This window comes from Ictidomys tridecemlineatus, chromosome 1 (genome assembly GCF_052094955.1).
Source record: "Ictidomys tridecemlineatus isolate mIctTri1 chromosome 1, mIctTri1.hap1, whole genome shotgun sequence".
NCBI lineage: Eukaryota > Metazoa > Chordata > Mammalia > Rodentia > Sciuridae > Ictidomys > Ictidomys tridecemlineatus.
In genome coordinates, this window is record NC_135477.1 from 138465633 (window position 1) to 138493467 (window position 27835).

General features: G+C 36.0%; 1 protein-coding gene across 2 annotated transcripts; it reads right to left on the reverse strand.

Moving 5' to 3' along the window:
* Positions 1-10196: 10196 nt before the first annotated feature.
* Positions 10197-27810, reverse strand: Lox (lysyl oxidase). 2 transcript variants are annotated; one of them, XM_078048423.1, is made up of 7 exons: positions 26763-27808; positions 26327-26435; positions 24914-25051; positions 23526-23682; positions 19935-20030; positions 19482-19597; positions 10197-13731 (listed from the first exon to the last, which is right to left on the reverse strand). In XM_078048423.1, exons 1-7 carry the CDS (start codon positions 27394-27396, stop codon positions 13725-13727), a joined length of 1257 nt encoding a protein of 418 aa, XP_077904549.1. In that variant the 5' UTR covers positions 27397-27808; the 3' UTR covers positions 10197-13724. The 2 variants fall into 2 exon arrangements, with proteins under 2 accessions (XP_077904549.1, XP_077904557.1); XM_078048431.1 differs by lacking the exon at positions 10197-13731 and having other exon boundaries at positions 19478-19597; positions 26763-27810.
* Between the last annotated feature and the right edge of the window lie 25 nt (positions 27811-27835).

Below are 27835 nucleotides of genomic sequence, written 5' to 3' on the forward strand. Positions count from 1 at the left end.
CAACTAAAAATTTTTTTTAAATAATTTTATCCCAATATAAAAATCAAGAAAGTTTTATTAATATTAAAATTCATCCATTTTTAAGCAAAGCACTTAAAAATCTAGGAAAAGAAAGATGGTTTCTCACATGAAAATGGGTATATTAGACTAATAATATTTATTCAATGGATAAATATTGGAAGTTAAAAATATAAAAAGGGATAGCCATTACCATTTCATTTATTCTGAAAGTTAAAATTCATGCAGTTAAAAACAAAAAAAAATATGATAGGCTGAACTAATTGGAAAAGAATAAATAAAATTGAGTCTACCACTGCCTCATTGTAGGAAAATTTCCCACTGATTTTATTTAGTTCTGATTTAATCAAGGGGTAAAGGATTTGCTGTATTCTATTTATGCTCTCGTCTTCATAAAGGTATCCAACTCTCCTTACCCTTTTCTTCAGGTGGACTCATAGGTTACCAGCATTGTCAAACAACAAGCTACCCAAGTGAAAAATCAAAGAAACTTTCATCTTGCTTCTTCTATAACTTCCAAGAGTTCTTGTCCTTCCTCTATCTATCCATTCATTTTAACATCCCTTTCTCTTTGTTCTCTGCCTCTCCGTTTTGTACAGGTTTAGTTTTATTTGTCTTTTTGAAAGCAGGTGGGGAAAAAAAGCTCTATAAGACTTGAACAAGAGTTTGTTTTGCAATTTAAGGCTAAGGTTTTTGTTTTCTAAATCTATATTCTTGAATGCCTCTGATCTGGGGTAGAAAAATAACCAAGAGTATTAGTGAGAAAAAAGAAAGGATAGAAGATACCCAAAAAACAACAAAGTAAGTACTAGTACCTAACCCTGCCACATTTTGCAACCAGGATCCTATACACATTACAAAGAGTTCTTTGACCAACCATCAGGAGATATTAATTACTAATTCTTGAGAAACTCATCAAACTACCAATTAATCATTTTTAACCATTATCAATTTTGTATGGCTTTGGGTATAATTAAACTTTTAGAGAGTTTGTCATTCAGTTTATCTAGCTTGGGCTTAGAGCTACCTAATGCTTGATGTTGGCCATTCTGATGATATAACAATTCTCTGTAGGTGACATCTTTTCCCTAAAGGAAATTGGGTTATGAACTTCTTTTTTAAAAATAGGAAGATAAGGTGTTAGTCAAATAACAGAAGCTTTCCATCATAAGTGTAACAAGAAAAAAATGTATATATATATATAAAACTATGAAAGAAGCAAGCACCTTTACAGAGAGTGAGGGAAAAGACCCTAAGTGTGCAAGGGACCAATACTTTTCTCCTAGGGAGACAATAGGACCAAAAGAAATGGCTGTCTAGTTTGACTGGAGGAAAGAATTCAAGAAAAGTGACAGGACATGAAAGCAGGGAAGTGGGCATTAGAGCCAGTTAAATGAAGACCTTGAATGTCATTTACGATACTTGAAATTTAGTTTACAGGAAATTGAGAAACCAAATTTAAAAGCAAAAAATTTGAGGAAGAAGAAAGTTATGCAAAGCATGTATTATAACCACCTCGCCAAGTGTCCTTAGCTTTCTTGTCTTTCCAGTAACTACCCTCTTTGAAAATGTACTAGGTCAGAATTTTCCCATGATATTTCAAATCAACAGATCATTTGTTTAAGGTTAAAATTACACTTGACCATAATGGGAGTGGGGGACTCATGCACATGACAAAAACAGCTCCAAAAACAACATTTCGGCTCTTCTTGTGAAAGCACAGCACCTTAAATATCTTTGATGAGGTTCCAAAACTATCTCAAATTCTAAAAGGAAAAAAAAAAGGTTTGTTATCAGGATAAAAATTATTTTGTTTAATGAATGAAGTGCATTAATGAAGGAAAGAAATACTCTGTTCAAATGAAATAGCAAATATTACTATTATGCAATTCACTCAGATCTTTAAAAAATCACTTACTTTGAAAATGAATCTAGTAGTAATCATTAATGATGTAAAAGGAGTGGATAAAATATTTGATTTGGAATTTTGTCATGGATGCATTTGACTGACAGCTGATCATATTTTTTATTTTGTTCTTTTTAGATATACATGACAGAAGAGTGTATTTTGACATATTATACATACATGGAGTGTAAATTATTCTAATTGGGATCCCATTCTTGTGGTTGTACACAATGTGGAGTTTCACTGGTGGTGTTTTCATATGTGAATATAAAAAGTTATGACTGATTCATTCTACTGTCTTTCCTAATCCCATCTCCCCTCCCTTCCCTAAAAAGATAGACAGCTGGATACATGATGGGCGTCCATGTATGATACAGTTATGAAGAACACAATCCAAGATATGAAGGACACAAAGCAAGTCATCTTAATCCTCAAAATCAAACTAAACTACCTCTGGTTGAACCTGTAGATGATGATTTTTTAAATAGTAAATGCAAAGAACAGAGACGTATTAAACAACACCACAGTATTATATCAGCAAAAGCTTCAATGTGGATATTTATGTAGGACAAAAGACCTATTTATTTTTCACACATTAATAACAAAAATTTATAAGTGTTAAATGTATGTATTTTAGACACTTTAAACACATAATAACCAAATTCAGTGTGCAGACCTTGTTTAATCCTGATTCATACAAAAAAAAAAAAACCCTGAAAAAAATTACTGAGAAAACTGGTGAAATTTAAATACAAGCTAGAAAATATACTCTACTGTCATGTATAACTAAAAAGAACAAATAATAAATAAGTTCAAGCTAGATATTTGGAAATATTAAGGAACTGCTAATGTTTTAAATGAGATAATATGGTAGTTTGTTGGAGTGATTCCTAACCTTTTAGAGATACCCACTGATGTGTACTAGATTTGCTTTGAAATAATAGAATGAGGAAGAGGCTTGAGAAATAGTGGATAAAGGAATAAAAGAAACAATATTGACCATGTGCTGGTAAATGCCAATGTTGGCTGATGTGTATATGGAGAGTCATCAGATGGTTCTAATTTTCTGTATGTTTGAAAGCTTCTGTTGGAGAATAAGGTAGGCTATGACTGGAGAAAATTCAGAGTATGCAGGAAAAAATAGGAAGGAGAAATAAAATCTTTTACTTTCCAAGTCTTCAGAGTTAACCACTACTAAACTTTTGCTGCACTCTCTCAGTCTCATTTTTGAGGCAAATGCATCCAACATAAACATACATAAACACTTAGAATAAATCAGTTTATATTAGAACAGAGCATTTTGTAACATAAAATTTGAAACACAATCTTAAGTGATGCCTCATAATTCTTATAGTAGTATGAAAAATTAACATTTATATGGATATTTCTAACATGCTTAAAGTGCTTAAATAATGCTTCAGAAATCTTTATCTGTGCATTTGATAATTTCAAGATAGATTCCTCAAAGTTAATTATTGCCCAAATGGAATTATTTAAGCTTCTTTGTTTTATTGTTTTGGGGTACCAGCAATTGAACCAGGGGTGCTTAACCACTGAACTACATCCCCAGATCTTTTTTTATTTTCTCTTTGAGACACAGTCTCACTAACTTGCTTAGGGCCTCACTAAATTGCTAAGGCTGACCTTGAACTTACAATCCTCCTGCCTCAGCCTGGGATTACAGGAATATACCACCACACCTAACTTAAACTTCTTCTTCTTTTTTTTTTAGAGACAGAGAGAGAGATAATTTTTTAATATTTATTTTTTAGTTTTCGGTGGACACAACATCTTTATTTTATTTTTATGTGGTGCTGAGGATCGAACCTAGAGCCCGCGAGCTACCTCTTAAGCCACATCCCCACCCAACTTCTTGATATATACTGTCAAATTAATTCATGAAAAAAGGGATAAACTTATATTTAAATATTTTATTAAAATACTAATCTCTCAATTCCTTGATAGCATTGAAAGATAATGTCAATTTATTAATTATAATACTCAATCTTCCCATAGAATAATTAGTATGTTTCTCTACTTATTTAACAAATATTTATATTTTCTTCCTATGAGCCCTATATCAAGATTATTCCTAGGTATATTATAATACTTTTGAAAATTATAGCTCCTGATTATTACTAGCATAGGAGTTTTTTTTGTAACAGTGCTCAATTAATTTATTGGATTTAGATCAACTCTAAAGTATTTAATTGATTTTCTTGTTTTTTTATTTGGAAACATTGTAACTTTGACAGTGACTTAGTCCCTCAAAGACTTTCACTTATCTGTAAAATAAAGAAAAAAGATCTTCTCCTTCACAGTGTGAGAAAACAACAAGATGATCCATAATCCTGTCTAGAATATAGTAAGTACTCTTTCTCATAAAAGCTAATGTACTTCCTCTCAGAAACAGCCATTGTTGTCTTCTTTGAGACTGCATTTTCGGAAATCAGGCCTCTCATTTGATTTAATATTTTTAGATTAGTCTCAAAATGGTGGTTAAGTGATTCAGTGAACTCACCATGAAACACTTAGGTAGCCAGGTTACCCAGTGAAAAAAGGATTATTGATGCCAACCCTCTGAAAAAAAAAAAAAGTCAGTGAAGCCAAGAGGTCAGTATTGATTTTGAGTGAAGATCCAAAATATTCTTATAGGGAAAATCAGCTCCTAGGTTTTTCTAAAAAAATTCAACTGAGAGAAATGTTTGAGGCTAAAACACTCCCTCTGGCCACTCATTACCAGGGCACTGAGAAAGAATAAATCCCTGAGGACTCCCTGTAGCTAAACTGTGAAACTCTAGATGAGGAGTGAAAAAAGGAAAATGTAATTTTTCTCTTTGTGTCTCTATTACTCAGAAGTACTCCCCTGAGAAAATGGTGAGGGACAGGAGGTCATAAGGCTGTGGGGTCCTAACTCCTGATAAGTCACCTCAAACAACAAAATAACTCCCTGTGGACTAAAAGACATCTCTGGTCAGTCTGGACCCTGGAGAATTTCTAGGTTGATCATTTTCCAGAGAGCAGATTGCCTAACTTAGTGAAGAAGCCACACCATGTGTGTTTTTCTTCCCATCCCTCTGACCTCATTCCCTCAGGTCTGTGATCTGCAAAACGAATTTTATCCAGATACTGATATTTTGGGTGCATTGCCACACCTTGTGCCACTCCAACATCACCCTAGTGCCTAGTGAAAATTTTCTATACCCCAAATTAGAAAGAATGGTGAGAGTGCATTGAGAAAATATTGGGACAGGGATAAGTAGAGCTGACTACTCGTTATTCTCTGTTGAGGGTCTCATTACAGGACATTGTTATTTTGCTGTGCTTTTCTCTAGAGTTTTTCCTTTCCCCTTATCCCAATAACTGGAGTGTATTTATCTAAGGATCTGTGAATGTATTAAGACTACACAGTAAATAACTGGGTGAAGTGGTGCATATCTGTGAGGCTGAGGCAGGAGGATCCAAAGTTAGAGGCCAGTCTGGGCAACTTAGCAAAACCCTGTCTCAAAATAAAACATAGTTTGAGGGTGTAGCTCTGTGGTTAGTGTTTGCCAGGCCCTAGGTTCCATCTCTACTCTTTTGGGAAGAAAAAAAAAGATATCATATTGTACTAATATAATTAGAGAGAGCAATGTACCCTAATGAATCCTTTCAGTGGAAGTTTCTCACTGGAAGTCAAATAAGAACAAGAAAGAAGAATGGTAGAGGAAGTCATTGGGAACAGGTAGCAATTGGAGGAGCAAAAACTTGAAAGAATCTCTCTCTCTCTCTCCCTTTCCTCACCCCTCCACCACCCTTGCTCATTCTTTCTCCTTTTTTCTTTGGATCGATCCTCCTTTCTAGAGCTCCATTGTGACTGGTTGGATAAGAAGGAACTGTGATCTTTCCATTGTAAGGATGGGCTTCCTTTCTGAGATGCCCTACCAGGACTTTATGAAACAGAAGATGGGGTGGGAGGGAGCGGACTATTAGACCTTCCAACAGGGGAAGAAAATGGGGAAAAGGAGAGGAAGGTGTTCCTGCTTCTTTCTGGAGGAAAATTCAGCACTTAGATACTGAGAACAGTGCAAGGTGGGGGTGGGGGGTTCTCAACAGAAATTAGGTGATGAGCAAGTTGGAAGAAAACATTTGTTATTGGATTGCGTAGATGTTATTTTATTCTCTTTTGCAGAACACAAATTAAGTAATTGCTGGCCCCCAATAAACTTTTCATTGATAGTATCCCTAATAATAACTCCCTTTCTAGGTAATCCCTTTGTCTCCATCCTTCCTTACCCTCATGTGATTTGGGTGGCAGCAGCTCTTCTCTTACTTGACCCCCTCCTCCTTCACTTCAGAGGCTACAAAAGGAAGAGGACTTGACTCCAGCCAGACCAGTCGTAGAATTCACAAGAACTGGATCAAAGATTTACACATGGTACAGAATGAGTCTAGGAAATACCTTCCCCAAACTTTTCAAACTGTTAACTATGCACTTATGCCATTTTCTTTCTGGTCAACAAGTTATATAGATGTGTAGCTAGGTGTTTAGGCAATAAGGATTCAATCTTCATGGAGAGATGAAACCAAGAGAATGGAGTAGATTCACAGACACACAAAGAAAGAAATGGCAGAGAGATCATGGTCTTGACATTCCATTTTCTTATTCCATCGCTCCTCCAAAAAAACTTCACCTTTGTCCTTTACTTGTATGAGTTTACAAATTCCTCTTTTAGTGCTAGGTATGGTGGTGCACACCTATAATTCCAGATACCCAGGTGTTGGAGGCAGGAGGATAGTAACTTAGCAAGACACTGGATGTAACTGTGGTAGAGTTCCCCTGAATTCAATGCCCAGCACCACAATTACTCTTTAACTAAACAAGTTTAACATATATCCCTGTCAACAAAAACCAAAGAGTCCTAAAATGACAGTCAAATGATCACAACTATTTTTTTACTCATGAATCTTAGCCCCAGGAGTAACCCAACTATAGATTTGTTTTGAAAGGCTTTTTTTCTCCCTAATGTCCTCCCTCTAAAAACAATCACTCTAACAGCAACAATAACAACAACAAAGACTGATTCTAGTGTTTGGCATATGGCAACAGTGTAACTCACTAGTTTGCAAAAACTTACTGATAATATTGATTCCAATCTGCAAGGGATACATTCTAAAACCCACAGTGGATGCCTGAAATCCTTGATGATAATAAACCCTATGTATAGTATGTTATGTTTTCTGTATATGATACATACCTATTATAAAATTTAATTTATAAATTAGACACAGAGATTTAATAATAGCAACTGATAATAAAATAGGACAATTATAACAATATACAATAACAAAAGTGTTGCTTTTACCTTTTTATTTCAAGGAAGCACATTATTGCTTTTCTAGCATATCTTAATCACCAACATCACTCAAAATTTATGCATTAGCTCAGTAAAAATGTACATAGTGAAGACCTGACATTTTTTGATTCATTTTTTAAAAGGGACTATATCTTTTATAAGGATCTATCATTACACTTGTCTTTGGTTTCTATAATATACAATTATGTCATAAACTCTGGTTTGTCTTTGTATATAAATAAATTAGGAATCAGCAATATAGTATTTCTAACAGAGACAGATGTATATTCCTGGTTATTGTATTCATGGTTCTCTTTTTGGTTTGTGGCTCTATTTTTTTTCTCTCCAAAGTCAATGCCTACTTCCCATAGTTAAACAGCAAACAAATTATTGGCAATAAGTTATAAATACATTAGTCCTCCTTATCTGCTGAGGATATATTCCAAGATACCTAGTGGATGCCTAAAATCTTGGGTAACATGCTATAGTATGTTGTGTTTTTCCTGTACATACATACCTATTATAAGGTTTAATTTATAAGTAAGGCACAGTAAGATATTTAGACACAACTACTAATAATAAAATGGGACAATTATAGCACTATGTTATATAGAAGTGTTGCTTACACCTTTTCATTTAAAGGAGGCATTTTATGGCTTCTCTTTGGCATATCCAAATTACCAACATCACTATTCTTGTACTTCAAGGTCATTTTTCAAATAAAATAAGGGTTACCTGAACAAAAATTCTGTGATATCATGACAGTTGTGATGGTTCTCAGTGACCAACGAGCAGGTAGCATATATAGTGTGATATGCAGGACAGATGAATGATGTATGTCCTCACAGGGAAGAATAGAAATACATGAGATTTTATTCTACTACTTTGAATGGTACACAATTTAAAACATATGAACTGTTTTTCTCTGGAATTTTCCATGTAATATGTTGCAATCATGGCTGACCCATGGGAACTAAAACCACAGAAAGTAAAACTGTGGATATACATGCATACGCCCTTCTAAATTATTCATTCTGATCCTATTTCTCCCTGCTTCCTGTGTAAAGCATCAAACTTTATTGAAACTTAAATTATAGAATCATGTATGACGTAAATAATTTTGAATATACAAAATAAATGGTCTACAAAGAACATGATGGGTTCAATCTGAGAGTTAAAAGCAAGTAAGATTTGAAAGAGAAAAGATTTTAATAAGGTTTTAATAAAAGCATTCAAGTCATTTGACCAATAGGAAAGATCTTTCTCCTAAGATAGAAAATGCCTTAAAGGTTGGAAGACTTATGTAGTTTTTAGGAAGCAAGACAGGTAGCAAATTGGCAGGTTTTAGGTAACTTTGTGTCCTACAGCTCAAATGCTGCCACTATCATTTATTTGTTTTAAGTAATTTGCAAATGATCTCATTTCTATGAATTGGAAATTATTCCATATGACATACACCGGAGTTTTCCAAACTCCCCCCAAAAGTTTGATTGGATAAATGCTATTAAAACCAAAACAAAACAAAAGGTCTTACAACAAAAAAGTTTGAATAACACTGAGTAACAAAGATGAAGTGGTTTCTTTACAGTAGGACTTTGCAGAATGTTTAATATGGCAATATGTATTGGAAATCCCCCCTATAGAGATAACATTTCCTATACTTACTTTGTTATGGGTGTGGTTCATGGCATCAAAGACCATTAATAACAGATATAATAATAATTAAAAAGTTTGAAATGTTGTGAAATTTTCCAGAGTGTGACTCAGACACATGAAATTAACACATGTCATTGGAAAATATAGCAATGATAGATTTGCTTGATGCAGGATTATCATAAACTTTCAATTTGTAAAAAATAAAATAAAATTGCAATTTCTAAAAAGCACAAAGTGAGGCACAATCAAACAAGGTATGTCTGTGTAAGTTACTTAGAGATGATTTAAAAGTATATGAGATAAAGGGAATATATTGTAAGCAAATACTATGCCATTTAATATAAGAGATTCAGGCATCCTTGGATTTTGGTATCCATTGGGGTTCCTGAAACCAATCCCCCAGAGTGACTGAAAGACAACTGTATATGCTTTAGGAAATCAATATTTTCCCAGTCCTAAGCAAGTACTGTTTTACTTATGCAAATTTTAAAAAGTATGATACAAGGGTATTGTTTAAATTTAAGCTTCAAATTACTATAATGAAAGTAATTTATTTAAACTATCTTAGCTCTCTACTAACATATGTAGCAGGGATTGAAAATTTAGATAAATAAGTAACACAAAGGCAGCAAAGTTTTTCTGACAAAAAGGAAATATCTGCCATCTCTGCAAATTGCCAGCCACAAGTTTACATCTGTTTTACTTGCAAGAGCTACTTAAGGGTGAATTGTTTTTGTGGATTCCTTTAACAAACTCTTCTCACAGTTTGGGACATGTTTGCCCTCTCAGATTGCCAGCTCCCTGGCTAATCTGGTGCAAATTTAAAGGTGACTATGATAGCAATGTTTCTCTTTAAATAATTTGTAGCTAGAATTGTGTGTCCCTTAGGTAAATATTAGTATGTCCATAGGCATTCCTTGTAAATCATAAAAGAAGAGTATGATTGTTTTTGCAATCCCCACTCTGTGTCCTTAAAAGTAGCTGGTAATTGTGACAAAAGTTAGGACACATTCATGCATAGTATGTATGATTCATGTATAATAGAATCTATTTTAAGACATCAGCTAGATTTTTGTTCATCCTAGATTAGCTTCAAGGCAAATAATCTTACTAAATAATTTATTAATTCAAAAAGCAGCTAAGTAAGACCCCAACCACATATATAGCTTTAAACATTATAACTAAAAATGAAATTCAGATTTTTAAATTTATATGTAACAACAAATCTCCACCCGAAATCAAGGTTTGTTTGTTTAAAAAATAACAACAAATGACCACTATTGACACTTGAAATCATTTATTCAAGGCATTTTATATTATATAATATTGCAATCATAGTATAGGCATATAATAAAAGAATATGAGAATGCAAAGAATATAAAGCCAGTGTCTGGGCATTTAAAATAAAAGCTCTTCAAAAAGGTACAAAAGTTTTACAGATAGAATTCCTGAAAAATTTGGGAGAAATTAAAATTTTATTAACAACATTATAATACCAAATGACACTCACTTAGTTCCCAGCAAACAGTTTTATATTAATTGTTTATAACCCGTGAGCTAAGACTTAAAGCATTTTACATTCAAGTTGAAATAAGTCAGCACCATTTTAACTTGAAGGATAAATGAAATGCTGTTTTCAAAAATGACCCAGTACTTTGGGTGGCTGGGAATGAAATCTAAGTTGCGGGTTGCATGTATTTGATTGTGAATATGAATTTTAAAAATAAAAGATATAGAAAAGGGTACTTTTATTAATATTCTTGTTAGTATCAAAAAAAAGTTATTTTTAAAAGGAAACATATCGTGACCAGGAAATAAATATTTTCATGTTGTCTCTTAAACATTAATTCTCAAGTTCCAGGAAAATTTTAGTGAACTGCTAATATCAAATATTGGGAATGTTTATAAATCTCCTATGAGATTCCAAAGAGCAAAATAAATGTTATTACAAATAATGCCTAGTGAATAATTAGATAGAAATTGTAAATAAAATTATAGTATAAAAATATAAAGATTTTCTGGAAATAGGCAAGTTGAATATTCATATATGTTATGGCACTGTTGGGAGACTGACTCTTCACCTCAAAGGCCAAGACATCTTTAAGACAGATGTGGTCTGAATAATTATGAGAGCACTTAATAATATACGTCAGATAGTAGACTCACTAAATTATTTTCCATTTTTCACAGGCTTTATTTCTGTAAAATCTAGTCTCTTCTCAGTACTCAACATTCTTTATATCATTTCTACTTCCTTTCTGTAAAAAATTTAGAGTTTAATAATAGATTGATAATTGTTACCAGCTAGTCATTATCTGTGAGTATTGATGGATTATTCAGAGACAAGACCCCATGAGGTTAAAAAATATTGTGTGTTAAATCAAAACTTATCATTTATATGTAAGTGTTGAGGAATGATGGAAAGGGGAGAAATGTTCACATAAGGAATAAGCAAGAATCTTTAGCTTCTTAATTGAAATATATTTTTTTGCAGAATCAACCAAAGAGTACATGCTATATTTAAAAGGTGGACATTTCAGGAATTCAAAACATATTTTAATTATTAGAAATATATACATTCATGTACTCATTAACTGTTAACTTATTTTTTAAAACATGGTCATGAAAAATAATAGTGCCTAAAATTGAAATGTTATAGACATGTACTGTAGGTTGTTTAAAAAATGAAATAAAGTGAACCTAATGGATAATGACATTTTTCATATTTATTGAGGTTAGGGACAGTATTATTTTATGTATCAATGTCTTACTTGTGAGTATCTAGCTTATTAGGTCCTCAAAAGGCAATGGATGGAGAGACAGATAAAGGGTCTCACTGAAATAATTGTAAATGTGATTTCTCTTATACATCCAAAGGTCATGATATTGGCTAATTTATAATCCAGGGGTAATAATCTTAATGAAACAATAGATGTTAAATCTATAGATGCCAGTCTGGCTCAGTATTAATACTGACAGTAGTTTTTGTTATTTAATAAAGCAAGTATATTAAAATATCTCTATTAGAAAAGATTACAATTGGAAAGGATCATTCTACTATCTTAAGACTAAAAAGCAATTTAAGGAAAAAAAGAGGTACATCACAGAACCTATCTCATAGCTCAAATACTATCTCAATGAAAATTCTGTCTGTATTTGCTTTGTGTGCTCTGACAAACAAGGACGACAATGCATACCACTGTATCTGTCCCTTGATGACTGTCCACCTCTCATCCCTTTTACCATGCTGTGTACCCAGTGAGCGCAGAATGATTATTCATAATTGGTGTTGACTTTACAACTCTATGACATATATGACAGGATGCCAACTCACTTTAAAACTCTACCTAACATATTCTAGTACTGGAAATATCTTACTTGAGATTTTAACACTAGTTAATATAGGAAAAACTTCTGCTAAAGCACCATTAACTTAAAAGTCTAACTTGATTTCTTCCTGCACTTTTTGAATTTAAGAAAAAGACAGATTTTCCAAATTCTGTTGTTGCACACAGTTTCACAGTTTAAAATAAAAATCACAGCTGTCTCATTATGGAGCATTCCTTGGTTTTGCAGAAAGTACTTTCTTTTCCCTTATCCACACCTAAAATATATAATGCTATGTGCCTTGTTAATCTGAACTACATTTAAGACACACAAAAACATGTATGACCAATTCTGAATAACCTAGCATGATTTTCCCATAGTGCACACATACTATATCATCTGTTCTGGATAATTTAAAGATATTTAGCATTACTCTTTTTAATAGCTAAAAATTTAAGATATGCAGAAAAGTTGAAAATCCTAACATGTTTTTCATCATTCTTTTTTTTAACATTTGAGAGACAGTGTGGTTTTTGAGACTTTTTGTATGATTTTCATATCAGCAAGGAAATTGTAATTTGGCTTACACTTCAATATGCTTAAATGTATATCATGTCTGGATGTATCCTAGCTATCATCAGAATGACTTCCGAGTTACACAGATGTGCTATGTAGATCAGTCCTCAGAATGGTAATTTTAAGAATGCCACTTTTAAAATGTCTCTGCCTATAGAAAAACTAAGAGTGGAGGGGAGCATCAACAAATAACAGACAGGAATCGGGCAGCTCAATTACCTAATTCATTCCAAAACAAAAGTTGACTCAAATCAGAATGAAATTGTGCCCTTGACAGAAAGAAAGTTACCTACTAATTTAAAAACTGTAAACATAATTTTTATATAGGGATGTAACTATCTGGATACATATATTGCCATTCCTCTGCTATATAATATTTCTTGACACCAATAGTAATGTGTTTGTTCCTTCCTCAGCACCAAATGTGTCCATATCTGTTTAAACAGTAGGATCATCATTTCTAAATTAATCTACACTAAAACACCTACAAGCGTATTACCATTATGTTTCACTCAAGTTCCAGCACTTTAGAGGATAATCAGTTCAAAGCAATTTTGGCTCATTCTTCAAAATATTATTTTCCCTTTTGTATCAGAATTTCAAAAGGAACATAAGACATTTGTATTTCTTTGAAAGAGCCAATTGTGCAACTATGGAATTGAAACATTGTGTTAATTCACAAGTACTGTGAAGAAGTATTTTAAAATTTTTTAAATAATTCCGACTTAAATGTTCAAAATCCAGTTATTTGCTTTGTTGTAAAATAGTCCAAACAAAAATTCCTTTTTTTTGTTTTCTGTTCTCTTTTTTTCAAAATATGTAGACCCTACTGAAGCTAATCTATTTTTTTTTCCCACTTCAGAACACCAGGCACTGATTTATCCATTGGGAGTTGAGCTTGCTTTCTAATACCTAGATTAAGAAAACAAAATAGGAGAAGTTATGAACTGGTTACAATATCATGAATGAGTACAATTGATACATTTAAAGTCAACTTTAAAAAAATCTATGTAGCCATTTCCCTCCACCTGAGCAAAACTTATTTTGTGAAATTACCATTAATACATTATTTTAACAATTATTTGATAAAAGCATTTATGTCAAGAGCAGAGAATCTATGCTGATGCCTACAGTCTGGACATCTAACATCAAAGATATAACCCCTGAAACAATCAAAAGTGAAGCAGAACTCATGAGACCCATACCCTAACCAGGCAAATTTGTTCCATGGAACGAGAGTGGCACTCCACCAAGAAGCAGTCATGGCCTCTCATCATCTTGCATTCATCTGTATCCACATGGCTCTGGATGTTGAATGATGCATTAACAGGCAGAGACTGGTTAAGTACAGTCAATCAGCTATTCTTTTATTCAAATGGTTATCATACATCACCATTTAAAGAGGTAAAAATGCACTTAAATCCAAACCATAAACTATCAATTTCCAAACAGTAAGTCTTGTGAGAAGAGAACTTAATCATTAGTATATTAGAACCAAAAGTTGTCTGGAGTCACCAGGTCCATACATTTTGTTTTCAATGAGAAAATGAGGTGGGGGGTGGCACCTTCGTGGCACATACTTACTGGCTGCTTTTTACGTCAAACAGAATGCCCTCAAGAATGTGCTTGGCATAAATAACAACCAGTGAACTGACAGTGATATGTAATTAAATTTTAAAAAATAGTACAATAATGCCAGCATGGGAATCCCACACACAAAGCCACCAGGCTGACCACATGGCTTTAGGCAAATTCTACCTTTTGCTCAAAAAGTTCAAAAATTCCCCCATGGCCTCCAGAAAATAAAGTTCAAACTTCTTGCTCTCAGTGTTCCCTTTGATCTCGTCCCAAGTGATGTTTTTATCCTTTTTACCCAACTCTTAACACCATGACACTTATGCTCAGCCAAACTAGAAGACTTGCTTTTTGTAAATATGTCCTTCATCATCCTCTTGCCATGTAGCTGCCCGTAACAGGGCCTCCTCCCAAATGCTCTTCCCTTTTTTTTTTATTGGTTGTTCAAAACATTACAAAGCTCTTGACATATCATATTTCATACTTTAGATTCAAGTGGGTTATGAACTCCCAATTTTACCCCAAATGCAGATTGCAGAATCTTGTCGGTTACACATCCACAATTTTACATAATGCCATATTAGTAACTGTTGTATTCTGCTACCTTTCCTATCCTCTACTATCCTCCCTCCCCTCCCCTCCCATCTTCTCTCTCTACCCCATCTACTGTAATTCATTTCTCTCCTTGTTTATTTTCCCATTCCCCTCACAACCTCTTATATGTAATTTTGTATAGCAAATGAGGGTCTCCTTCCATTTCCATGCAATTTCCCTTTTCTCTCCCTTTCCCTCCCACCTCGTGTCTTTGTTTAATGTTAATCATTTCCTCCTGCTCTTCCTCCCTGCTCTGTTCTTAGTTGCTCTCATTATATCAAAGAAGACATTTGGCATTTGTTTTTTAGGGATTGGCTAGCTTCACTTAGCATAATCTGCTCTAGTGCCATCCATTTCCCTGCAAATTCCATGATTTTGTCATTTTTTAGTGCTGTGTAATAATCCATGGTGTATAAATGCCACATTTTTTTATCCATTCATCTATTGAAGGGCATCTGGGTTGGTTCCACAGACTAGCTATTGTGAATTGTGCTGCTATGAACATCAATGTGGCAGTATCCCTGTAGTACGCTCTTTTAAGGTCTTCAGGGAATAATCTGAGAAGGGGAATAGCTGGGTCAAGTGGTGGTTCCATTCCCAGCTTTCCCAGGAATCTCCATACTGCTTTCCAAATTGGCCGCACCAATTTGCAGTCCCACCAGCAATGTACAAGAGAACCCTTTTCCCCACATCCTCGCCAACATTTGTTGTTGTTTGACTTCAGAATGGCTGCCAATCTTACTGGAGTGAGATGGTATCTTAGGGTGGTTTTGATTTGCATTTCTCTGATTGCTAGAGAGGGTGAGCATTTTTTCATGTACTTGTTGATTGATTGTATGTCCTCCTCTGAGAAGTGTCTGTTCAGGTCCTTGGCCCATTTGTTGATTGGGTTATTTATCATCTTATTGTCTAATTTTTTGAGTTCTTTGTATACTCTGGATATTAGGGCTCTATCTGAAGTGTGAGGAGTAAAGATTTGTTCCCATGATGTAGGCTCCCTATTTACCTCTCTTATTGTTTCTCTTGCTGAGAGAAAACTTTTTAGTTTAAGTAAGTCCCATTCGTTGATTCTTGTTATTAACTCTTGAGCTATGGGTGTCCTATTAAGGAATTTGGAGCCTGACCCCACAATATGTAGATCGGAGCCAACCTTTTCTTCTATCAGACGCAGAGTCTCTGATTTGATATCAAGCTCCTTGATCCATTTTGAGTTAACTTTTGTGCATGGCGAGAGAAAGGGATTCAGTTTCATTTTGTTGCATATGGATTTCCAGTTTTCCCAGCACCATTTGTTGAAGATGCTATCCTTCCTCCATTGCATGCTTTTAGCCCCTTTATCAAATATAAGACAGTTGTAACTTTGTGAATTAGTCTCTGTGTCCTCTATTCTGTACCATTGGTCCATCCGCCTGTTTTGGTACCAGTACCATGCTCTTTTTGTTACTATTGCTCTGTAGTATAGTTTGAAATCTGGTATTGCTATACCGCCTGATTCACACTTCCTGCTTAGAATTGCTTTTGCTATTCTGGGTCTTTTGTTTTTCCATATGAATTTCATGATTGCTTTATCTATTTCTACAAGAAATGCCGTTGGGATTTTGATTGGCATTGCATTAAACCTATAGAGAACTTTTGGTAATATCGCCATTTTGATGATGTTAGTTCTGCCTATCCATGAACAGGGTATATTTTTCCATCTTCTAAGATCTTCTACTACTTCTCTCTTTAGGGTTCTGTAGTTTTCATTGTATAAATCCTTCACCTCTTTTATTAGGTTGATTCCCAAGTATTTTATTTTTCCTTATCTCCCCTGAGTGCGGTCTTGAGGCTTCAAGGCCCAATTCGAATACAGACCTAAAGCCACTACTGAATCTCAGCCCAAAGAAATCTCCACTTCCTCTGAACTCTGATCTCTAGCAAAGGAGGCCTGAGATGAAAGTCAAAATATAGAAGAGGCAACATCATTCTCCTGAAGGGGACAGATTTTTCTCAAGTCAAAAAGGCTATATTTCCCTGATTTCCCACTCATAAAGTAAGTATGAGCTTATATTTTACTATGAGTCACTAACCATGGGTTATTTCAATTCTTCATATTTTCCTCTGATCAATATTACTTATTAAAATTCCACCTCAACTACCTTCTCTTGCATTTTAGTTGTAGTCAGCAATCATTGGTGAATTAAAAATAACTAAGCAGGTGGCCACAGGAGGAATCCCTCTTATAGAGTCACAGTATTGCTGGAGCAATATAACAGTTTCCATTTGTTTCAGATATCTGAAAATACTAAATGGATTCTACTGATTTAAAGTAAAGACACATCCTACATAGCAAGAGTCACCTCTTGGGACCTACACTTACTGGAAGGCCTGTAATATAATGAGTCACCAAACTTCTGTAGTAGAAGTCCTTCCAGTCTCAGTGCATGTTAATTTACCTTCATGGGACTTTTTGTTTTGTCTCTCTATTACATTTTTGGCGTGTGTACTGGGGATTGAAGGCAGAGGGAGGCACTCAACCACTAAGCCACATCCCCATTCCATTTTTTTTTTTTTTTTTTTGGTATTTAGAGACAGGGTCTCACTGAGTTGCTTAGTGCCTTGCTATTGCTGAGTCTGGCTTTGAACTCATGATCCTCCTGCCTCAGCCTCCCAAGCTGCTGGGATTACAGGCATGCACCACCGCACCTGGCTCTATTACATTTTTGTGTGTATTTCTCTCACTCACTCCATTTAATACTAAAGTCCTTGAGAGATAGGGTTATTTGATTTGTTTGTTAATTATGTATTGAGTGGGAGGCTGCAAGGTGACAGGCCTGTCCCAGTCAACAGGTAGGTATACAGTGCAAGACAGGCAGTTAGAACCTGGTCTTCATGGACTGGGGCAGGGGACAAACATTAACCAAGAGATTCATAAGTAATATACTGGAATCTCTGTAATATGTCTACAGGGAAACAGTATAGGGGCTTGGAGTTATATTTATTTATCTCTGCATTACTCTCTAATATCTACTTTGGGACCTTAACACACACACAGTACAATAGTGAAAGAACAAGTAAGTAAGTAAATGGAGAATGAGTAAATAACTTAAGGAATGATAAAAAATAAAAGGAATTAACTAATCCACCAATTTCACCTTAAATCATTTGGGGTTAAATTACACTGATACTATGGGAATTTTGGTTATTCTATAACAAACTGCACACACAATAGGCCATAGAACCAGCATGTTCAGAAGAATATATTTGATTTTTTTTTCAGTACCACTCCTTTGCTGTCATGGGCCTCATCTATCTCTAATGATGTGGCGATACTTGTAAAGCTCATGCTTACTCCTTTATGTGAATAAAGTGGCTCTTCCAGGGTGTATGCAACCCCAAATAATATTGCATTGCTCTGTGGATAGACCAAGGGCTAGTTTAGGCTCCACTTTCCTCCTGGCCAGGAGCCCAGGTGTAGGGCAAAATTGGCACAACCAGACTTTACATGGGCCTGGAAAAGCCACCAAACTATAGGTTCACGTGCAGCAAACCCCTGTCCCAGCTTCCATATGAAATCATGCTATACATTTCTGCATGACTCAAAGATACCAGTACCACTCCATCAAAACAAAGCAGATGCATGTTCAGTACCACCTTATGGGTCGTCCAATTATTGGAAGTATAAGGTAAGGGTGCATATACAGTTATGATCTATTACCCAGCAAGAGTGGAACAGGCAGTATAATAGCTCGGGACAGGACAGACTGGCAAGCAGGCAATCCTGTCCAACTGTGTCATTATTTTCATCAAAATACCTCCTAGTTAACATTTGTAGATAGGATTCCTTCTATGCCTTCATTCAGAAAAGGGTTTCAAGACCAAGAATTTCCTCTCCTTTTGTGTATATCCCTTTAATACCTGTGGTTCTAAAAATAAACCTATGAAATCTGGGTTTCCACAGACCAGGGATCTGGTCTCTTCATCTGTTCATCTGGTCTCTTCATCACTGTCTTGTACCCAAAGACAGTGATTTTCGAAATGTACTTTGAAGAACTCCAGGACTTTCTTCAAAGCCCCTTCACTGAGTATGAAGGGCCAGGAAACTCAATTGAGCTCCTATGATCTCACCTGCACTGCATTTTGAATACTTTAACATACTGAACCACACAAGCTTTCTGGGTAAACACTTTGTTCTATGTGTATGTCTTATTTTGAAAACTGAGTTTTAGGTTGACTAAAACCATAGTATGTCCTCACTTTTCTATACACACACACACACACACACACACACACACACACACACACGCGCACACACACACACACAGACACACAAAATCAGTTCTAATTATGTGATAGCACTGATTCTATGTAACAATTTTGATCTTTGGTTTCTTTACAGTGAAAGCTATAGTAGTTGAAACAGGCACATGTTTGTATAATACCTGGCCAAAAAAAAAAATAAAAATAAAACTTTTTCGTAAAGAAAATTACTTAATTAGGCAAACAGGACTTACGGTGAAATTGTACAGCCTGAGGCATAAGCATGATGTCCTGTGTAGCGAATGTCACAGCGCACAACATTGTTGGTATAGTCTGATTCAGGCACCAGGTAGCTGGGGTTGACGCTGACCTAGGCAACACAAACAGCATCTGTGCTAAAGATTTCATCATCATTATGTACTCATTTTCCCTTCTATTTCTGTAGAGCTATTATGCGGGAATCATTAGCAAGTGATTTAGCTAACACAAGCTGGGAAGGGAATTTAAGATAAGCAAGTGGTTAAACTCTACAGACATTATGGAAGGAAACAGTATAACTTCCTATGACGTTCTTTAAAATAAGAATATTTTCATATGTCTATATTACTTAGAAATTGTCTCCAAAAACATGATTTATCATCATCTGATTCTACAGAATGGTGCCTATTAATTTCAATTAAAAATTACATATTTGCCAAGGCCTCTACCTTTAGAATGTAGTTTCCAGGTTGTACATCTGTAATGTCAATCCACTGGCAGTCAATGTCTGCAGCATAGGTATCATAACAGCCAGGACTCAACCCCTAAAACAAACAAAACAGAACACCTAAAATGATGGTGAATGGTCAGACTGTGCTAAAGTATACGCTGTTATTTGTAAATTAAATTTTCAGTTAGTATTTATAAAGTGCTTGATATAAAACTATAGTATATATTACCCAGCTTCATAGCACCTCTGGTTGAAAAAGACACAGTACTAAAATAAGTAGAAATATACCTGCCTTCTTAAAATTGTCACTACTTACCAGTGATAAATACAATCTTAAGTGATAAAATAGTCCTCCACCAAAATTCTGGAATATTACCAGAGCAGGAATAAAGGTCACTTGGCAATTAACTCAAATGTCTTATTAATGAAACTCTCTCCCATTTTCCCCTCTTAGAAATGACCTTCTTATATTTAGAGTACCCTTGATATTTTTGTAATGGATAGTTTTTGCAATGTTATCCATTTCTTCTCTGGATTACGATCATACTATGTAAGAATATATCTAATTAGAGGTTGTAAGTTCCCTAAGGGTAGAGTCTATGTTGCATCTTTGATTAGCTAACATTTATTATTATTATGTGCCAGAAACTATTTTAAACGTGCTGCATATGTAAATTAAATTCTCATAACTATATGAAGAAGGTGCTAGTATTTTCTCTAAATTATAACTCGTAAATGATTGAGCTTGTTTAAGTAAACAGGATCCAGAGTGCCTGACATTAACTACCATACTATACCCTATTTCACATAATCACTAAGATATTTTGTTGAATGAATGGACATACACCTAAACTAGCAAATGCCACACATTCCACTTGCTGAGATATTCAGGTCAAAAATAAATAAGTGTCTTGGATGGCCCAGGATAAAAAGAAACAAAAATTGGAATCCGGGGAATATATTATTTCTATTAGCTCTTCACAAGAAATTTTAATTCTTATATTTTTAGATGCTTAAAATAACTTTGGTAATCAAACAGATAGCAAAATCACCTTAGTGTGCTTCACTAACTGGTTTGGCTGTAGCTAGATTTGGGAAGAGTGTGGTGAGAACTGTGCTGTCATATAGCACGTGATAGCACAGACAAGTCAAACTCAAAAGTACCTGAACTTCAGCAGGGAAAACCACATTCCACAATTATTGTCTGGAATCCTACCTTGGTCCATATTTCATCTATGTTGAGTAGTAAATGTCATCTATGTGGAGTAGTTAATACATAATGAAGAATTATTTTTTTTGGTGTGATAATGCACATAATTCTGATTCTGGTACATCATACATGTGTTAGCTGCTGCTATTGTTGTTATTACTACTACTACTACATTCATGATATTATAAAGGATTCATTGGATTAGATAGCTATTGAAGACAAATTTTAATAATTCTCTTTTAATTATTTTTATTTATTTTTCTTAGTTTTAGATGGGCCCGATATCTTTATTATTTAAATTTTTTCAATGAGAATTGAACCCAGTTCCTCACACGTGTGAAGTAAGTGCTCTACCACTGAGCTACAACCCCAGCCCTTAATATTAGTCATTTAAATGAACAAAACTGCTTTGAAAACAATGGAATTAGCCAGGTGTGTGGTAGACATGTAATCTCTGTAGACCTGTAATCTCTGCTACTCAGGAAGCTGAGGTGGGAGGATCTCTTGAGCTCAGGAGTTCCAGACTAGCCTGAGCAACATAGTGAGATCACATCTCAAAAATAATACAATCAGAGATAGGAAAAATTGTGCTGTATACATGTAACAAAATTTGTAATGCATTCTGCTGTCATTTATTATTTTAAAAAATCAATAAAAATAATAAATGAATAAACAAATATAAATGCTGGAATTGGCACTCTAGGATTAGCTAGCAGAATTTAAGCATGAGCTCTGGTTTTTTGAATTGGCAAACATAAAACTGGAAAAGAGACGATTAAGCATATAGGTATTTCATGTATTCAAAGGCAAAATTTTAAAACAGATTAAATATGAATCCTAGCCCTGGCTATCTAAATTAGTTATTTGGTTTTTGCAAAGCACAACTTTTTACTATATTAGGGTAAAGAGATTAGGTGACTATATTTAGTTTTGTATATATTTACTATATAAACTTGGAGTCTAAGAACATGAATTAGTAAGAGTATAAATATATAGAAGCTATACATAGTTTTACACTTGAATACATTTCAGAAGGTTTATAATAAAACTAATCTAAGCCAACATTTGAGGTTTGGGAAAATGTTTTTTCCTTTAAATGAAGTTCATGGGCAAGAGACACTGATCTACTGAAAAAAAAAACAAATACATAAATCATTCATAATGCCAGAGCTGGTGCACAATTGTTGAGTAATACATATACAGAGGATGATTGACAAGAAAGCTACCAAATAAAATGAAGTGGGTCACTTTAAGGAATGGAAGCACTAGGAATGCTATAAATACCTACAATACCAGATTCAAATACTTTATCTCAGAGTGAGCTATCCAAACTGTTTTTTAAAAGGGAGAATAAACTCCAGGTCCACTGCACACCAGATGCTATGGGACTTCATAAATGAATGGAAATAAAATCTATATAAACACATGTAGAGTATGTGGGTAGGTTACATCTCCTTTTGCTTGAAGAATAAGTACTATCCCCCAACCCACACACATATGTCTAATTTAACCTTCTTCCCTTCCAATTGCTATGATGGTCTAAACTCAGAGAAAGAAGTAATGGTAACATTTAGGTCACCAGAAAGCTTCCTGCCACAGACCTGAAATTTGCTTCCCAAGTTGCCAGCTGCTGATTCTTTTGTGTCCTGGATTATATGCATTTAATGCTCCTTGCCAAGATTTGGGCTGCAGTAAAATTATAATGTCCTTTTACAAATTAGGGTTTCATATGGAAATACTGGCATGGCTTTTAACTGACACACATTTTCCAATTATAAGACATACAAACTGCTTAGTTCAGCACTATTTTTAAAAAATCATCCAAAGAACATCTGACATCAATTATACTGTAGGATTAAATATATGTGTGTGGAGGAAAAAACGTGTCCTTCTGTTCTTACTTGCATTATTAAAAGAGAGAGTGTTTAAAGTGCTTTCTAAGAAACTTATTTCCTCTCCTTTTGCTAGCCTCAATCACTATTCTATTTTAAGCATAAAAGTTGGAAAAAAAAAGAATGGCTTTTCAGGGAGCAGAGGTATATTTTTTTAAAGTCGTATATAATCAATTAAAGACTACAGAATGGGTGCAGATGCTATGAACCATTCAGACATTTGCAGAAAGTAAACTTCGGCTTCTCATTGTGGAACATATTATCGTGGATACATATTGACCTCCTGTGACAGTGAGAAGGGGTCACATGCAAAGTTGGAAACACTTTAAAAGTAACATGCATCACTTACCTTTTCTCATATTATTTTTCATCTTGACAAAATGAACTCAGAATGAAGTCATTTATAAAAGGAGATGGAAAGAAAGAAAACAGTGTGCTACTTTTGTCTCTAAAACCTGTGGGTTTTGATTTCAGGGTGCCAGCTTACCTGTGTGTGTGCTGTACATGCAAAGCGTCTGTGGTAGCCATAGTCACAGGATGTGTCCTCAAGACAGAAACTTGCTTTGTGACCTTCAGCCACTCTCCTCTGTGTGTTGGCATCAAGCAGATCATAGTGGCTGAATTCGTCCATGCTGTGGTAATGTCTAGTGTCCCACAAAACAAAGAAACAGTGGTCAGCTGCATACGGACAAAGCCAAGAGGACAGTAATTTGTTGGCTCACAAATTTGGATTCACATCGTAAATGGGGTCAAGTTTATCTTCTTTAAGAGAGATTCATGCTAGATTCCTCCATTTTCCCTGGACAGACATCTATCAAAATTATTAGCTTTTAACATTGCTACTAGGATAACAGACTTAGTTTGGGTATTTTTTGCTTTTTATTTACACCCTATTTTATCTTTGAATATTAAATATAAAGAGAAAATTATATGTCCTTAAATAAAAATAGCCATTTTTTTGCCATTTTTTTCTCTAATATATTTCTGTTGGCTGCCAATGCCGATGCCTCATTCCAAAAAAGAAGCAGCACATGACTCTGGAAGGTTTTTGGAGATTTTTAAAAATAGAATTCTCACATATTTAAAAATCATTATTAAAATGCAATAGGGAAATAATGGCATGTTTTACCCACCACTATTATTTAAACTTCATAAGCTTTTACTTAGGAATGAAATATTTCTATTTTATCTGAAAAATTAGAAAGCTCCTATCTATTTTTCTCATTTTGTTAGGTAGAAGATGTTGAGCTATTCATATTTTCACATAAGGAAAAGACACTAAGAAGTGGCTCGAATTTCAGAAAGTTTAAGGCCAAACATCAGGATTTCCTGGCAGTTAAGAACAACAAGGCAGATGATGGCATTACCTTATGTGAAAAATCCTTATATTTAGTATGGATCAGGGGCATTCACTCTGGGATTGATATAGCTCTTTTGAAAGATGGAAAAAGTCACTTTCAACTTATGGAGTATGTAATTTACATCTTCCTTTGAGAATGGTCTCTGATCCTTTTGATAACTATGTGTGGTTTTAATAAATGTTATTTAATGCTAACTGTAGATGATCTGGACTGTAATCAACATTTTTAGAAATCCTAACTATATTGGAGTAAATGTTATTGAAGTCAATTGCTATGCCTTCTCAAGTCTTGATAAAGCTGTGCTTGAAGTTTTAGTTCAAAAGATAATGGTTTCACTGGTGGAAGGATCTTAAAAACAGACTTATTTGATTGTGTCAAATTTTAGAAACAATTCTAAATACAAATCTTAACAAATTTCTCTTTTTGGATAAGACTTAAGACTTGTATTTGTCACATCAATAATCATCTGAAAAATGAAAGAGCAACTCAGAAGTCAGGAAGCCCATGTACTTACTGGTGACAACTGTGCCATTCCCAGGAATATCTTGGACGACTTGGTAAGAAATCAGATGTTCCTTGGTTTTTTACTCTTTGGGGAAATCTTAGCAGCACCCTGTGATCATAATCTCTTACATCTGCTCTGTAGGCTGAACTGTGATTTTGAAAAAAGAAACATTATTATATTCACAGACTTTTAACTTAAGACAAAACTTCTCCATCATATATTATATCCTTTCACCATCAGTTCCAAGAGGTTAGGGTGTTCAGTTTATTTTGTTTATTGCTGAATGCCAAGCTCCCATCAGTTCTGGGGTACTCAGAACTCAATGAATACTTCATGACTGAGTGAATGAAAGACAACAGTGAAAATTCAGAATTTAAAAGTGACAACATAATAAAACTTGCACTAAAAATCTATGTGTGAGAAACCAACTTTGTATCAAGTTTAAACATAAGAACAACTGAGGTGGAAATTATCCCAAATTAAAAATGATCTATAATTATTAGGAACTTTGAATTTAACAAAATATTTTCTTTTAAACAGATAACTAAGAAATAAAGTGAGAAAATGACTCTAAAAGAACACACATAACTTAGTTAAATAATTTTGCAACTTCACATCTTCAAAACAAGGAAACTATTGTAATATCATGAGGAAGACAATGGTGTGAGTGACACAAGACTTAGGAATGAAAATGAGGTTGAATTTCTTCTATTCCTACCCTGACAATTGCAAAGGTACAATGTGGAAGAAATGTACAAGTGATCAGCACTGTGCTCCAACTAACATATTTCATGTGAGTGTATATTCTAATACTATCCCTGACCTTATTTTAATGTTAACATATTTATGGGACCCATCAAAACATCTTTTGCTCCCTCTGCTGGTTCCTAGATGCAAACTCAGAGAACTAATATCCTAATAGCTATTGTATTTTAGGACTAAAGGCAAAACAAAGCTGCTCATGGTCTTATTCTGGCTGAAGTAATATCAAAACAACTCAGTTAGACCTGAAACAAAAAGGGAAAACTTTGGGTTTACCAATGAGGGTGCCACAATGACAATTTTACCTCCAATCTTCTAAGGGAATAGTAACAAGCCCTTCTTGTTACAATATGTTTTTCTACATTTCTGTACAGTTGGTTTATAAAAAGTTATTACTTCTAAAGTTTAAGAATCTTAGAAAAAAAATATGAGACTACCAGTCTCCAGAATAAGGATTAGGTCCACCACAATTTGTGACAAATCTATAGAAACTTTAAAACTTTTAATTCTTCATGCAGGTCAACATGCCCAGAAGGTCACGTATCACTTTATCTATTCCTAGCCTTTGTCCCATTTCCTAGGTCTGGTCTGCCTGAACAGAAGTAATGAGAAGCAGGCACCAAGGTGGGGGAGCCGGGCCACCGAGATCCCAGCTGGTACCTGGCCAGACAGTTTTCTTCCGCAGCGCATCTCAGGTTGTACATAGCCATCTTCTGCACGTATGTGGATGCTTGGATGTAGTAAGGGTCGGGCACCAGGTCCGGGAGACCTAAATGACAGCAGGCAACAAGCGCCTCGTTACTCCGGGTCCGGGTCCCTTCAGATCCCTGTCATCCTTAGCCCACCAGGACTGCAGGGTAGGGCTGGGGGAAGCCAGAGAATTTGCTACACCCCCGGCTGAGAAGCAAATCGAAAAATAAGCAGAAGGAGCCAGCCGTGCGGTTTGCACCAGATTCCAGAGCTGGCTCTGCAGGCTTGGGGGGAGGGGTCGAATCAGCAGGGACCGGGGCCCGCCGCGCCCAGACAGCCACGTAGAGGAGCCACATAGTTGGGGACCTGGTGCACTCTGGCTGTCCTGGGGATTGGGGGTGCTTACCGTACTGAAAATAGCCGGTGCCGTATCCGGGTCGATACCTGCTCCCAGGCCGGGGCCTCTCATACGTATCGTAGTAGTTGTAGTAAGGGTTGTCGTCAGAGTACTTGTAGGGGTTGTTGTACGGGTCGTCGCCCACCATGCGGTCCACGTGGCTGGGCGGCCGCAGGTTACTGAGCTCCGGGAGCTGTTCTGGCTCCGTCCGGTTACCTGCGCGCGAGGCGCCAGCGTCGCGGGTCCCAGAAGATGAATAGCCGGCTTGGAACCAGTGGCGGGCGTCGGGCCTGGGGCGACCTGTGGCGACCCCTGACGAGCTGGCGGTTCGCGCCCGTGCTGCGGCGGTGCGATTGTCCCGGAGCAGCAGGATCGGCGTGCGCGGCTGCGGTGCGGCGGCACCGTCTGTTCCAGCGGCGGCGGCGCTGGGGCCCCGGCGGCGCTGCGGCTGGTACTGTGAGCCCAGACTCAGCAAGCTGAACACCTGCCCGTTGTTCTCCCATTGGATCCTCTGGCGCCAGGCTCCCGGAGCCGCCGGTGGCTCACGCGGTGGTTGCTGCTGACCAGGGGCCTGCGGGGCGCAGCGCAGGAGCGGGCAGAGCTGCAGCGGCCCCAGGAGGAGCATGGTCCAGGCGAAGCGCATCTTCACCGGATTGTCTCCTCTACAGGAGATCTTGGCTCTCAGAAAAAGTTAAAACGGGACTCAAATCACGCGAAGGAGGCAGAAATCTTTAAACAGGAAGGCGAACAGAGTGCCGTTATCTCAGTACCCACAAAGCAGTGCCAACGGTGGGCTGGAGACCCTTTAGACAGGCAGAGCAGCTCCTCGGACGTGGCACCCGTCTTTCCCCTTTCCCAGTCCTTCTGGAAAGCCACGGGGAGCGGCGCGGCGGTCCCGGCGAGCGGGCAGTGTCTGGAGTGAAGGAAGGAGGAGAGATTTTAAACTTTCTGGCACGTTTGCAAAGTTACACAAGCTGTTCTGGCCCTGCTGCCCCTCCACTATTTGTTCACGTAATGAGATTGGAAACGTGCAAGGCGGACAGCTCTTCGTCTCTGCCCCTCCCTCTTCTCCCTGTCCTGTC